The sequence below is a fragment of the Sminthopsis crassicaudata genome, chromosome 3, assembly GCF_048593235.1.
Source record: "Sminthopsis crassicaudata isolate SCR6 chromosome 3, ASM4859323v1, whole genome shotgun sequence".
In the NCBI taxonomy this organism is placed as follows: Eukaryota; Metazoa; Chordata; class Mammalia; order Dasyuromorphia; family Dasyuridae; genus Sminthopsis; species Sminthopsis crassicaudata.
Genome location: NC_133619.1, coordinates 241,007,360 through 241,023,335, shown reverse-complemented (window position 1 = coordinate 241,023,335; position 15,976 = coordinate 241,007,360). Strand labels below are relative to the sequence as shown.

Below are 15,976 nucleotides of genomic sequence, written 5' to 3'. Positions count from 1 at the left end.
GATTCTCTCCCTCCCTCCCTTCCTCCTTCCTCCTCCTTCTTCTCCTCCCTCCTCCTCCTTTCTCTCTCTCTCTCTCTCTCTCTCTCTCTCTCTCTCTCTCTCTCTCTCTCTCTCTCTCTCTCTCTCTCTCTCTCTCTCTCTCTTTCTCTCTCCCCACAGTCATCTTTTTTCTTTACTTCCCTCTTCTTTCCTTTCTCTCTGCCGTTCTCTCCCTTTTCCTTTTCTCCCTTTCTTTCTTTCCTCTTCTCTGTACCTGAGCTTAATCGTTGCTTCTAGAAAGGAGAGAATTCAATTTCAGATTCCCAAGAGTAGATCTGTGTGAATGGTAGTACGTGTGGGCTGGAGAGAGGCTGACGGTAGGGGACGGGGAAGGAGTGGAGGGAAGAGGAAAGAATAGACCAGGAAGGGAAGAGAATACAAATCTCCATCCCGGATCTGCGAGTTAGCCCGAGCAGTTTCAGATCCCAGAAGTACATGTTCCACACCCTCCCTCCGATCCCGCCCCACCTCCCCTGCTTGCGCGTGTGCCCTCCACCCTATTGGGGATGCGTTTTTATTTATACCCGTGGACCTACAATAAGGCACTGGTATGCATTATGGATGAGGGTGATATTTGTAATTCTGTGTGATATCTAAGCGCCTTCGCTTTGATTAGAGGACTAGATGACAAAGACCTGTTTGTTAAGTTGTGAGGGGCTTCTTCGCCTCTAGCTTTTGAAGTTGAGGGGGACTAAGCAGAGACGAAAAATCTTTCAGCTTAGCGGCGCCCCGGTGATTCTCAGCCCAAGGTCTCGTTGATAGTTCTATAGCACCTCGGAAGAACTTTAAGAATTCCACGCCGAGCTTTACTCCTTAAGGGATGGGGGACGGGAACAGGGGAAGCCTTATTAATTGTTTCCTCGAATTCCCCTTCTTCTCCTGTACAGGTGTATTACACTCTGGAGGAGCCAACACCTCCGAGTGAATCAGACATCTCTGGTCTGATGATTGTAGAGCTCCGCGAATTCCCGGAGTGATCACGCACTTTCCTGGTAAGGAAACAATAGTCCCCAGCTCCGGCAGGGAGATCTCATTTGGATAAAATTCATAGAGCCGAGGGTGGGCATGATTATGTGGTCTGATTAACTAATGCTGTAGACGAGGAATTGACACAAGAAAATGCAAAATGAGCTCCCATCGATAACCGCAAAATTCCCTCCAATGTGAAAAGCCTTTGTCTCAACTCCAAAGGGGGAGGGGAAGAGAAAGAGAAAAAGAGGGAAGGAGAGAGAATTCAACTTTATTTGCAGATGGAATTTTGCAGTAAAGAATGACATACTTGGTTTCCAGGATTTGAAAATTAATTTCACGTTTCAGTTTAGACAAGCGGTTATCCCAAAGCACATGGTGAAAAAATCACAAGCAGAAAGAAAATCGTGGCAAAGCCAAAATACTGCTACCCCACAATAAACTACACAGACGAATTAGTGACAATCTCGTCCTAGAGATGACAGCATCTGTTCGACTTACTTAAAATCTATACATATAAAACCATTCCTATCTTTGCCAATAGGGCGCATGTTTACAAAACAGTTTTCAGTAAGACTAGGAGGACTTGGTTTGCAATACAATGTCATTAAAACACATTAAAAATTTTTAAATTTCCCAGGCATCATCTCTGGGTGAGAACACAGTAGCCACAAACCAGATTCTGTAATACTTGCAATGCTTCCTAGATGACTGCTTAGAGGTACGTACGGCAAGCCTGACCTCAGAGTCTCAGAAACTTTCTAACCGATAATCAAGGTTCATTTAGAAATTGGTGCTCCCTTTCCACCACATTTTGGTCATCGACCAATCTAACAATTAAACGTCCTCTTCCCCCACAACACCCTCTCCTCCCAAACAACACCGGGTCGCCAGAATCGCAATAAAATCCTCATCTCCAACTTTTTATTAATTATCTCTTTTATTGCGCATCCCTTTCCTTACTCCCTCGGCATCTATAAATTACATCGCAAGAAGACATTCTGAAAGACGTATTCTATTAACTAGATACGTTTTACTCACAGTGCTGGCTAGCAAGGACCTCCTTACAATCAATAAAGTCTTCCAATGACTTTCATTTCTGCAACCCATTTATAGAATGCAGATACCTGTTTGGTTCGCTCTCGCTCTCCCCTTTAAAATTTTTGATCTTTACCCCCCTTTACCAACGTGCAAAGATGCCAAACAGTGATGAAATGAAAAGAAAGCCAATTGCTGGACTGGAGGTGGGGGAGAGATAGCTGCTAGGAGTCCGCCTGCGACTGTGGAGTAGTCAGTAATTGCTGGAGACAGGGAGAGCTGGGGGTTGGGCTGAGGTAGCCATGTATAAATAGTGTGATCTCAAATTGAAAGGCATAAATAACAGCAGGAGTGATCTAACCCTATACAGCCCATCTTCTACGTGCAAAAAAAGCGTGCAGAGGACAGCCAGATCTCCTACTGAAAACAAGTGGATCTCTGTGGATAAGATCACCGGGCAGCCATGGAAGAACTTACAGCTTTTGTATCGAAATCTTTTGACCAGAAAAGCAAAGAGGGCAGCAGCAGCGGAGGCAGCAGCGGCAACAAGAAGGAGACTATCACATATAGGGAAGTTTTGGAGAGTGGGTTGGCTCGATCTCGGGAGCTGGGAAACTCTGATTCTAACCTTCAGGACATTACTGAGAGCAGCAACCATTGCCCAGTGCATCTTTTCAAAGACCATGTAGAGAGTGACAAGGACAAACTGAAGGAGTTCAGCACGGGCAGGGCTGCGGAAGGTAAGCAAGAGAGTCACAGCCCGCGCCACCGGACCCCCTGCCGCCCGCGCCTCTTCGGGAAGCCTGCTTCTTGCGCTCTCCTTCCCTTCTTTCCACGGGCGGGGAGGCCCCGGAGCTCCACAGATTGCTTTAAATTAGATGTTAAACTCTATTAATTTAAATCCGCGGCTCCCGCTGAAAGAACAAGCCAATCAATTGCACGTCTTTTTTGAAAGGAAGAAATGAAAAAGGGAGAGGGGTATTGTGAGACAGGAGCAACGGAGATACAGGGAAAGAGGGGAGAGAAAGGGAGGAAATAGGGAGGACGAGGCGAGTGAGGATAGAAAATGTGGATTTGATTTTTTTTTAAGGGCTTTTAATTTGATATTTAAAATCAAAACTTTGTAGTTGCAGAATGAAGAGCAAGTGTTTATTTGACATGAAAATGAAATTTAATGTGGGGTGGTGAGTTCATAGATGCGTCTGGGGTCTGTGTCTGCTTGTGTGCGTGTATATGTCCTGGGCGTACATCCCTATGCGTTTAGCCTAACGTATACATGCATAGTACACGCACATTTCTTATATCTGGTATGCCCTTAGTCACAATAACGATGTTTCTTGAACTCTCTGTGTATATTTTAGACAGATAAGAGATGTAGGATACCTTGTTTAGTTTGAGAAGATTAAAAATAAAGACTCGTAAGATCGAGTCTTCCGCTTTGCTGGACGTCAGAATGCTTTTTCTTCTAGTTGAAAACTTTCTACCTTGGACTCGAAGGCTTTTACCTTGGAAATTTAGATCTTTTAGACTCCTCGGGAAATGCATTCTAATGCATTAAGTGCAGGTGGCTGATTTAAGGGGATTACAAAAGTTCGGATGAGTTCCCTCTGCATGTTTGCGTGAACTCCATGGGCCTGAGGAAGCAAAAAATCATGGAATCAGATAATCTTGTCAAACCTTATATTTATTAAATTCAAGGCATCCCAGTCCGGTCTGTCATTCTCACCTTGCAAGATTTTGGTCAAACTAGTTTCATCTTTACTTTTGGTAAAGGGGGAGGTTTCAAAACTGGAAAAAAAAAATACAAGTTTGAGAAAGTGTCTTTTGAGATAAACAGGTGTGTTCTCAAAGAATGGATCACTACTTCCCCTCTCCCCCGTGTTGTGATTTTTTTTTTTAATCACAAAGATAATTTCTGAGCAATTTTTGAACAATAACAAGTTTTAGACGGATATTTACAAATTGGTTTTAAAATTAAAAAAAGAAAGAATCAGTGGATAAGAAATCCATTTATTTGTATTTCCCAACTTAAAGAAAAAAAAAGGGTAAGGTTCACAGTCCTGTCTTCTTTGAGATATTGTCACTAAGTTTTGTTTCCATTTATTTAAATTTTAAACCAAATACCTAAGGTCCGAACCCGTTTAAAAGACCTCTATCTTTTTAAAGCCTTTATTTTTATTGCTTTCTATATCTTGGATTACAGATAATAGGTATGCCGACTATTGACAAGGGGAGCGTGTCTGAATCTTTATTTCCCTATATAGACACAGATCAATTTTAATTAATATACAGAAGAATTTTCTTTAATGGAGACATGATTGGCCATTTAAATTCATCAAGGAGTTAATTCTAATTTCAAATCTTTATATTGGTCTTCCTTTCCAATCATTCCCCAGTGATTCTGCAGAAGGAATTGGCCAATTGATTCTCCCCTACCTTCCAAAGACAGCAACAGCAAAGCATAATTCAGAATTAAATGGGTAGATTCAACCAACAATTTTAAAGGAAAAAAAAAGGAAGGAAATGAATAATGGAGGGAATGAAGCAAGGTAGGAAGGAAGCAAGCAAGAAAGGAAGGAATTTTTTTTTTTGTCATAATTAATTTCAAAGGTAGTGTGGTAAGAACTTTCTTTTATTTGCATAAATAATGGTCTTGGGACACAGGGCTGGGATGTCCTAGTTCTTTAAAGCTTGGTAGAGAATTGATTGCTTTTCTGAAAAACTCATGTTAGGGTCACTTGATGACCTCTGGAGTTGAATTTTCCTGCTGGGCCTCATATTTTGGGGTTCTGAAATTATTGAAATCAAAACTGAAACAAGAATAATTCTCTAGGAGCTCTCTCATTCTATCCTTGCATCTCTAAGAACATTGTTGCCATTATTATTGATAATAAAGGTTATATTGTTTAAAAATGTAATTCTTTAATGATGCTCCTTTCAGGGTTTTTCATTGATCACTGAAGATCAATTCCCATTAAAAACAATCTAGAGAAATTACAAGGAAAAGCATGTGTGTGTGTGTGTGTGTGTGTGTGTGTATGTGTATGTATGTGTGCATGCGTGAGCCTATGTTCCCACATTTCTCTTTTCCTTGGAGAGATTGGATACTGGAGTCCCTTGAGGACTCCTCTAGTTCAATTTGTCCCAAATTTTTTATGCTTTCTAGAGAAGAGTTGAATTTAGGAATGAAAATTAGAGAAGCTGTTCGGGGAATTATCCTCTTCTCAAATCAAAAGCAATCACGAGGATACTTAATTGGAAGTAAAAGGATGAATCTTCTTTGCTCCTAGCTTCTAACTTAGTGTTTTAGTGGGTATTTCCTTAATGAAATGTGGCACCCTGTCATCAGACTTTACACTTAACAGAGAAAAGTTATTACACACCTGTATATGTAGCTGGCATCCTTCTTACATGGTAACTTTTCCTTGTATTTTAAATGTCTGGTGTGTTTTTGAGACGTATGCAATAGATTTTGCAGGAGAAGGGAAAATAAATCCCAAACAATAATGCATAACTATGGAAAAGTTACTCAGTTCTTGGCTCTCTATTAAAAGATAAGCATATACAGTATTATTTTGTTTTGGTTTGGTTTTAAATACAGGGAAGTGTATTTCTTAGTACACTGATATGTGGAGGAAATATAGGAGAGAAAATAAAACAAAGCCTAAATTTACATCATCAAGTCAGAGATCAATAAAAGGGGGATGATGCTACTTTTAGAGATAAAGATAAAAATAAGAATTCTTTGAAATGGTTTAGAACTCTATAGAAAGGTAAATTCAATGAAAACAGTGAGTAAATAGCTCTCAGCATCCCCCAGAGGTATAGCTCTCAGTGTCTGAAAGTCTGTGCATGAGTCTATGTTTTTTTAAGCTGCAATTGGTTGCAGATGCTGTTCGCAAATTGTTTTTCTTCATTGGTATAGGCTTTTAGGTCTCTAGCTCTTGACTGCCACCTCCTTTTCTCTAAGTTAGGAATAATCTAAGACTGCTTTGGGAAATTATGTCTAATACTCTATCCCTCTTTGAAATTATACATGTTTATTTTATTTATTTATTTGTTACTGAGCTGTGATTTTATGGGTGTAGAGAGTTTCTTGGAAGGAAATTCCTGTATCAATGCAGAGAGATACCTTCTTTGCAAATTGAAGCCAAGAGTTTGCTGGGAACACTGAGAGGTTAAATGATTTGCCCAGTAGATGTGTGAGGTAAAACTTGAATCCAGGGTTTTCTGACTCAGAACAGACACAATGATTGTTGAAAATTCTATGTAAAACACATGTATGTACATAAACATATCTTAGGTGATGTTCACAATTGCAAAACGGATAATAAGGAAAATTATATAAATATTCAAGTCAAAGACTTTTGTCTGTAACATATAAATCATTGCAAAACTGCCATCCCCCCTTTTTTCTTGCATGACATATGAGTTGAGTGCAAGTCATTTCATCTTTCTGAGCTTCCATTTCCTTATCTATAAAATGAGGGGATACGACTAGATGAACTACATGAGTCTTTTCAGTTCTTAATATGTTTTAACTAATTGCCTGAGTAACCCACTTTTATAGCCTTTTCACTCTTGCTCTTTCAGGAAAAACAAAACAAAACAAAACAAAAAAACAAAAACAAAACAAAACAAACAAAAAAAAAAAACCTTCCAAATTCCAAACGTCTTCAAAAAGCAATTATGAATTTGGAGAATAAATAGAGGAGTTGTAATAATAAGCAAGAGTGTATGTGTGTAGTGGGGGTGGTGGTAGTAATGGGGGTTGTTCCTAGAGAAAAGAACTTTTTGAAACATTGAGGGGAAAAAAAAGTGCTTTATATTCCCCCTCCTCCACCTCCCTTCTGGCAGGGATCTACGAGTGCAAAGAGAAAAGAGAGGAAGTGAAATCTGAAGATGAGGATGGACAGACCAAGCTGAAGCAAAGAAGAAGCCGAACCAATTTCACCTTAGAGCAGCTGAATGAATTGGAAAGACTTTTTGATGAGACTCACTATCCAGATGCCTTTATGAGGGAGGAGCTGAGCCAGAGGTTGGGACTCTCTGAAGCTAGGGTGCAGGTAAGTCATATGGGTTTCAGAGAAGGCTTTCTTACCTGTGCTACTTTGCAAGAGCTTGGATGGAGAGTTTTCCCCCTATTAGTCCCGTCTGTTCATCTTTCCTGGTTGTAGAAGAGACAGGACTTTGAAAGTTATGATTTGGAGTATGTGTGTGTGTGTGTGTGTGTGTGTGTGTGTGTGTGTCCATCTATCTATTATTTTCTCCCTTCTGGTTTGCTTTGTGAGGTGCTAATAGTTGGCCTGAATTCTGGAGAAGACAACATGAAGAGGTGGACTGGGATGAACAGAAATAATGTGCTAATGGATACTTATCCACCCTAATACAATGCCGGTCATTCATACTCCTTTCACTCTTTTGACTGCCAAGGATTTAGTTATTCACTTTCTTTTACACCACAACTACCTAATTTCTCTGTCTCCTTGTCTCTGCTTCTGTCTCTCTAGCTCTCTCTCTCTCCCTAGTTCTCTCTCTTTCCCCTGCCTTCCCCCTCTCTCTTCTTCTGTCTTCTTTCTTCACTTATCCACTCCACGAGGCTATGCTGGGGTAGAAGAAAATACTTGGCATATTGAAAAGCTAGTCTGTCTGGTCTCTCTGGGACCGGATTATCCAGAGTCGGGATGGGGACTAGAAGGGTCCCCATCTGACTCCCAGAGCAGGCGCATGAATTCATACCATCCCATCTGGTGTGTAGAAATATATGTGTGTTTGTGTGCACATACCCATCACAGTATTGAATATGCCACATTTTCTCCAGAATTTGAAAAGGCAAAGTAGTTATTTTTTGTATTGTTTAATTTAGTAAAAAAACCTGTTCTGGTTTTGAATGCCCTTTATTTGAATTGTTGCTCCTGAAGGTTAAAATCTGCCTTTCATTTTGTCTCATTTTCCGAGGGAAAAACTGAAAGGGGGGAGGGAGAAGGAAGAGGGGCAAAGAAAGCATGAAAAATCCGGGGACAACTTTCAAATAAAAAGAAATTAAATTAGATCAGTCAGTGTTGTAGGACCCAGAAGGGGCAAGGCAACTTTCCAAGAATGACTATTCATTGTCCCATACATTCAAATAATGCCTTCTACCTCACTTTTTGAAAGAAAATAACTTGTTTTTAAGTAGCTGTTTTAAAATATTAAATAGCCCCTCAAAGAAATCATGTGTTCCTTCCCAATCTCATTCTAGCCCATCCTCCCTCCCATTTTTTCAAGAGTTATCTGCATAAGTGGCATATCCAGCTTAAATAAATCGTTCCTTCAGGCACTTTTCTGAGCGAGTGCTGCTAGCTTTTCTCAGTGGTGGTTAAAATAATCCTTCTGTATAAAAACAAGTAGAGAAAAGATCTCCTATAAACTATATGTCCTAGCAAGGGACCTTTTCAGAGGAGTAGTGCAGGGGGTGGGAAGGAAGAGGCTGAAGGATGGAACATACATGCTGGGCCTATATTCTCAAGAAAGATTGATCTAACAGCACCATATAAATTAATGAAAAGATTAAACTTTTGCTGAAGGGGACATCAACTTTTATGTCATCTCCCAGTATCTTCTGCTTGGGATCTGTAATATCTTTCAGGCCTTGATGTACTGTTTCTATAAAAATAAATTACTTGTAATTTAATTCTGCACTCTTTCTTTCAGTAGTTTATTACTGAGTAGCACCTTAACAGGATGTTCATAGTTACAGAAAATTGGTTCCTCAAGTGCTTACAGGTCTTGGAAAACCCTAAAATAAAAAGAAATGGTGGGGATGGGGAATGTGTAGTTATTGATTCAGGTATGAATTAAAATTTAATTGCTGTAAATAAAATTCCATAGAAATATAAAAGAATAATTGTATGTTCACCATAGAAGAAGCACATAATAAAAAGAGAGAGAGAGAGAGAGAGAGAGAGAGAGAGAGAGAGAGAGAGAGAGAGAGAGAGAGAGAGAGAGAGAGAGGAAAAGTTAGAAAAGCTCATAACATTCATTAATTGAAATATATATTGAATGCTAAAATAGTTGGGGGGGATTTAGGGGAGGGCAGAAAGCAATGATGGGAAGAAAAAAAAAGAGCTATATTTTAATACCATCTGAATTGTTTTATAATCCTTTTCTGTACAGCCTGTCCCTTGTTGTTAAAGGATATAGTTTCAATTTAGTGTGGAAATTTGCTGTAAATAAATTGAGGCTCCTATGGTAGCTGGTCCTTATTAACCTTTTATTTTTAGTGCTGTACTGGAAACTCATATCACCCAGCTGTCAGGGTTATAATTGAAAGTTATGAGACCATAGTGAGGAGCAGGCGGTAATTCAATTACAACAAATATCTTTGGGTTTATGGTGCAGGGCTAAATTAAATGTCATTATTCACTGTCTCTAATGGAAATCAAAAGGAAATCAGATTAGAGCATTTGTGAAAGAAATCACTGAGTGGTCCTTAATGAAGAAATAACTGTCTAAACCAGTGTACTGTGCTTTACTTAGCATATTCATGACTAATTGGAATTGATCGTGAATCACACCAAGCCTGATTTATTATCGCTTAACGCAGTGGCTAATTCATCACTTTTATTTCCTATAATCTTATTTTTTTTTTCCTTTGACTGATGAGAAAGTGAGCTTTGCCTTCTAGATTTAAATATGGCTCTATTTTTGAAAATTGGTGTTCAATGTTGCTTCTCTCTCCTCTTCTCCTCCAACCTATTCTAAACTATTAAAAAGATATTAGCTGAGGACGAATTTCATATAATAATCACCTAGAAAAGGGAAAGTAAAAAACAAAATCAAAAATAGATATTTCATAAAGATGAGTAATGTGCGATAGGCTAAAAAAATGGGGTGTAGTTGTCAGGACATCAGGATAAAACTTTCCTCGTAGTTTATAGAACCCTAGGGGGAGAAAGTCTCTACTGTGTTCAGACTAGCCGGTAGGTCATTCCGAGGCACTCTCCTCATGGTAGATTCAGATAACTGTTTAAAAGTCCCACGAATGAAAAGTTCAGGTTACTGTTTTAAGTCAGACTCCAGAGTCTTCTAAATCAAGATTTGCAGAGTTTTAACTGAGATAGAGACGGTTTAGTATTCGGGAGATCAGTTAGTATTCTGACGGTTCAGAAAAGGAGGGTAGAAAGCACTTTCAGCCCAGCAAAGGCACTGAAGTATCCTGGGTAATTAATGCTTTCGGAAGCCTTTCTTTGCACTAATTACTCCGTTGTAAATGACCATCATTAAGGCAATTGAAGAAAGCTTGGAGGGGAAAGCTGCTGTAGGAAGTGCAGTTAGTATTAATTAACCGTGTGATCGCTTGGCAAGTGTAAGAACATCAAAGGTTGGAGGTGTTTATTTAACTTCAGATTTTATCAGCTATGGAAGTTAATGTTTGTCCACAACCCTGAGCTCTGCAGGAGCAGAGGTGGGACTGTGGAAGATGGGGTGGGGGGTGGGGAAAGGGCAAGGGAATAAGGAGAAGAAGCTTTGGGAAATCATTCCAAAATCTTTAGACCCGATTTGCGAAATTAACCATCTTCCCCAAACCTTTTGCCTTTTTTTTTTTTTTTTTTTTTTTTTTTTTTTTTTTAAATCAGAACTGCGATTATATGGGGAAATTTTTTTTTTTTTAAAGGGCGACAACTTAATATAGATTAAGATGAAGCGAAACATTAAACAAAAAGCAATCGAAATTTTTTAAAAGCAGTTTTGGTTATCGGATCACTGACATTTTTTCCCTTCCTGTTTGCATAATGACTCCCAAAATCTTAACTTAGATGGAGTTCGTTATGTTTTTTAAAGGAATGTATTAAAACGTCATCGGGAGAATTTTGAGTTATTGTTGAGGACTGAAGGGAAATTCGTGTTTCTCCCCACCCTCAAGTCCCCATTTATTTGGCTCTCAGGTTGCTGCACTGCTATTTACACTCCCGTTCAAATCCCTATCTGAACTTAAATGGGATCCTTACAGCTTCAATTGGACAATAAAAGATGACAGCCAATCTGTAAGCAAAGTTAGGCATTGAAGTTTGTTAGATAAGGTGTTGTAAAGGCTGTTTTCTTTTCTCCTCATTCCTTGATTACCAAAGATCTTAATTTCTTTGGTCTAGGGAAATAATCAGAACCAAATACATCTTTCTGAAGATCCCCCCTTTTTCTTTCTATTTTTCTGTTCTTTTGTTTTTTAAGTCTTAAAGCCAAAGTCTTTTTGTAATAAAGAAAAAAAAAAAAAAAAGCAGTCAATGGCATGTAGTAAATTGGGGGGAAATTCCATGGACCGATCTGAGAACGTTTCTGAAATTGACTGGAGCCAGAGATTACAACTCTTTGTACACCTTCAGAGTTGAACCATTTATTCACTCAGCGTGTGTGTGTGTGTGTGTGTGTGTGTGTGTGTGTGTGTGTGTGTGTTAATTTCTCCTGTCTTCGGTTCTGCTCCGTTGCCCTCAGGAAAACTGTCTATTCCTCTTCTGCAGGTCTGGTTCCAAAATCGAAGAGCTAAATGCCGAAAGCAAGAAAATCAGATGCACAAAGGTGGGTGATTGAGTGTGGTTCAGCAGTTCCAGGAACTCTCAGCTTCAGCAGTGAGGACTTTGGGCTTCAGGGCAGGGAGGGCAAGAAGTGGTGATGAGATCGATGTGTTCTGAGAAAAGGGGGTAGAGAAGATGGAAGCTGCTGACCTGGAATCTTTCTTTTTTTTTTTTCCCCCTCCAGGCGTTATTTTGGGAACTGCAAGCCACTTAGACGCCTGCAGGGTAGCCCCTTACGTTAATATGGGAGCCCTGAGGATGCCTTTCCAACAGGTAGTTCGTTTTTCTTCCTTTTAAACCTTTGCCTCATTGCTTTCTCTTTCCTTTCCCTGTTTCTTTCTTTCCTCCTATCACCCCCTCCTCTCCTTTCTCAATTTGCTGTCAAGAGAAAGGAAGTGAGACACTTTTTATAAGTGACATTTATATACAAGTTGGCACATATTAAAATCACACTGTTAAACTTCAAAAATTACCTCTGAAGGGGAAAGAAAAACCCGCAAGCCAGATTAAAAACAACAACAAAAACAACAACAAAATCCCACCCATCCACGAGCCATTTTCCCCACGTTGCCTTTGCAGGCACAAATGAGAGAAATCAGAAAAGTATGTAGGAGTGACGATGTTTGGAGGCCAATAAGAGGACTTGAAGAGTAATGTCTTTGCTGCTAGTCCTCCAAGAGGCGAACAGCATAGGTCTTGGAAGATTCTTTAGCTTCAATTTACCTACAATGCGTTGCTTTAACACCACGTAGACTTCGCTCTGAAACGAAAAAACCTGGGAGAGATGAGATCCTCTAGTCTAGTGAAATCATGCAAGTGCCTGGGGTCCCCTGGATTGCGAAATGATCCTACCAGACTAAGGTGCGCTCTTCTTGAATAAAACCGGCTCTTTAACTCGATCTAAATCCAGGGGAAGTACGATTTAAGTAGCCCAGAGGAAAAGCAACCCAGGGAGCAAAGGAACTGGAAAACAAGTCTGATTAGGGAGAAGCAAGACATGTGATTTAATAAGATTGGAAATATCTATTTAACACAAACACAAAACCCAGAATCACCCGTAACCTCCCTCTCCTCTTCCTCTAATAAATTGGTAAGACAGCAGTAAGGGAAACATCTGTGTCCCCTAGGATTTTGGGTAGGGAGCTAAGCTCAAATCTGAAGTCTTCGGTTTCTTTGAAGCAGATAGTTGAAAAGCAAAAGAAAAGGTTTTGCACCTAAATTACGACACAACGAGTCTTTTAGGGCTGAGGGAAAAATTCGACACTGAATAATTGGTAGTCCTCTTTTCACAACGAGGTGGTTGGTCTGGGACTTCCTTTCAGAAGCTGAAGAATGAGGGAACTGTGTCATGTAGCTCTGTACCCCCCCCCTTACTCTTCACATTTGGGGACGTGGGGAATAAGTTTGCAGGAGGCGTGGGTGGGAGTAAAATTATTATTATTATTTTTTAAAGAATTCAGTCTTTGCTTTTAGTATCCAACATGGAGGAGGGGGTGTGAGCCCCCCTTTTTATTTTCTCCCGTCCCAGGTTGGAGAAAAATAGAATTGGTGGAAAGAAAGTGAAATATTTAAGGTGATAGAAATTATGCCTAGTTTTTTTTTTTTCCTCCCAGAGGGCAGGGATTGAGATTTATATTTGGATCCTAAAGAAGGAGACTAAAATCAGTTTGTCCAATCCCATGTGTTTGTGGAGGTGAAAGACGCTCCAAAATAAACAGTAACTATTGGTCCCTTATAAAAGCTTAAAGAGTTTTTAGAAAGGTATAAATAAACAGCCCTAAAAAATGCTATTTAGCACTTGCTGGCTCCAAGTCCAATAGGCAGCTCATTTTTGAAATATTAGTTGACTGCTGTGTCTTCATTCCCCCTTTTCCTCCCCATCTTGGGTTCCATGTATGCCTTTCTTCTCTACCCCCAAGTAAGTGTAGGGATATAGTTATTGTTTTAACTGTGTGTCCTCAGTACCTGTCTTCTTTGAGATTGTTCACCTCCTAGTTTATGGAGTCTGTCCTTGGCCCTGGCCCTGGCCCTGGAGTTCGAATTTCCAGCTTTCTTAAGAACATGGTTTTCCATGTTCAGCTAGCTAGCATCTAGTTCCCTGGCCCAGGAACTAATCTATGTGGTGGAGAGCAGTGCACAGGGGTTCTACTCCCCTAATTGCTCTTGGGTGTGGTGTGTTGCAGCCCTAGTGATTTAGTAAAACTTTAATTTGAAGATCAGACTCCTGCTGACTCAGACCTATCTCCTCACAATCTGTCTGCTGAGGACAGTAACCCAGCAGAGTGGTGCAGTGAATTCTGCCTTGGGGACAATCTCCAGCTACTGATGAGGTTGAAATGTCAAAGGGTCAAATAAAGTGAAATTTTGGTTTTTACCAGACAGCATCTCTCTGGGGCTCAGAGATTGGTTCCTCACCTCCCGCTCTCCCCACTCTCTCCCCCCACCCCCAACCAGAAGACTGCAGAAGCATTATGAAAATACACCCTTGGAAGTCAAGTGGCAAAGCAGGGATTCAGTGTACTTTACCTTTTAGCGCACCAGCAGAATCAGTTATTGCCTGCCTCTTCGTTTCTTTTTACGGGTGTTTGCCTGAGATCTCGAGGTTGACTAGAGTCTGACACAGATTTATAAGAGTGCAGCGACCCCTTCTTTTCCTGCCAGGGGACTTGGTAAACTCCGGTCTCCAGGGAGAGGAGAAGGCTGTTTCTTTTTTCTCCCCTTATACAGGGCAGGGGCTCCAACTGGGCACAGAAAAAGCATTTCCCTGAGAAGTTTTCTCTCCACTGCCAAAGCTAAACACAATGGAGACATTTCTTGAATTTTTTTTTTTTTTTTTTTTTTTTTTTTTTTTTTTTTGTGGGGAAAAACATAGATAACACTCCGGTAATTCGAACGAACCCTTCCCCATCTTCCACTGCATTTTCGGCTATTAGTCAAACAACTGAACTCTCTGAAACGAGGTGGCCGGGGATCTGGAGGCATGGGAGTTCGTCTCTGAGCCTCAGTTTCCTCAACAATAAAATGAGGTAGAGAGAAGTAGATGGCCCTTTTCAGTTGCAAAATTTAATTAATTCTCTCTTCCGTCCTTGCTTGGGTCCCTATTGGATGAAAGAGATGGGAAACAGGATGGAGGTGGGAAGTAGGGCACTTAATTCCCCTCCCCGTAACCTTATCTGTTTGTCCACTATTTCTTCTCCTCGAATCCCTCTGCACCACCCCCTCCTTCTCGCAGGTCCAGGCACAGCTGCAGCTGGAAGGAGTGGCCCACGCACATCCTCACCTGCATCCCCACCTGGCTGCCCACGCCCCTTATCTGATGTTCCCTCCGCCTCCCTTCGGTCTTCCCATTGCCTCTTTGGCGGAGTCAGCCTCCGCCGCCGCGGTGGTGGCCGCCGCTGCCAAGAGCAACAGCAAAAATTCGAGCATCGCTGACCTGCGGCTCAAGGCCCGGAAACACGCCGAGGCCCTGGGGCTCTGACCCCCCCCCCCCCCACCTCGCGCCACGTGTGACACAGAACGGACTGGAACTCCCTTCTCCCCTTCTCTTCTCTCTTTTGCTTTCTTCTTCCCGTTCTCCGCCAAGCGCCAGCAGCACAGACCAGGACTCGACCCCTCGCGTTCTCTTGACCCCCATTTGGTTCTCCCTCCATTCTTAATATCCTGATCTGGGCCCTCCTGAAACCATCGGCTCTTTGTTCTTGAAAAGACTCCATCGAGTGCTTTGACGGACTCAAGGTCCCAGAAGGGCACGCTCTGAGCCCAAAGGCTCCTCACTCACGTTGGACCCCAGTTGGTTCTAAAGAGTTTAAGGCTCCAGCACCTCTCCTCTCTGGCGCTTGGTGCTCTTAGTACAATTAAAAACTGGAGGCATCGATGGGCCTGAAATCAGCCTCAGTCCTGATTGAGTCATCTTATTTAAAAAAAAAAAATACACTAAAACAAACAACAAAACCCTCACAAAGACTTTCGGGAAGATAAATAGGTGGTGGGCGGGAAGAAAACAAGAAAAATCCTAAATGATACTAATCTGTGAACATTGGAACTTTGGGATTTTGACCCTGGCAAAATTGATCACATCAGCATTACTCATCTTCTGCTGTCAGTTTTGCTACCCTGTGCATGTGTCTAACTAAACACATTTTGAAGATCATAAAATATATTAAACAAAAGATCCTTGGGGCTGGTCTCCATTAAAGATGACATTTCTTTGTTGCCAACAGTATTATTTCACTGCCATGAATATCTTCCATCATTGAAGAGCTGCAGCGGAACTGGTTTGAATTTAAATGTGGAATTTCAGATCTGAGGCAAGAGGCAGTACTTTTCTTTCCAAGGGAAAAAAAAAAAAAAAGAAAGGGAAAAAAAAAAAAAGCAGCAAT

General features: G+C 40.9%; 1 protein-coding gene across 1 annotated transcript; it reads left to right on the top strand.

Annotated features, from left to right (window-relative positions):
- Positions 1-2,417: 2,417 nt before the first annotated feature.
- Positions 2,418-15,480, top strand: SHOX (SHOX homeobox). Its single transcript, XM_074297320.1, has 5 exons — positions 2,418-2,786; positions 6,904-7,112; positions 11,544-11,601; positions 11,782-11,870; positions 14,830-15,480. Exons 1-5 carry the CDS (start codon positions 2,510-2,512, stop codon positions 15,073-15,075), a joined length of 879 nt encoding a protein of 292 aa, XP_074153421.1. The 5' UTR covers positions 2,418-2,509; the 3' UTR covers positions 15,076-15,480.
- Positions 15,481-15,976: the final 496 nt, after the last annotated feature.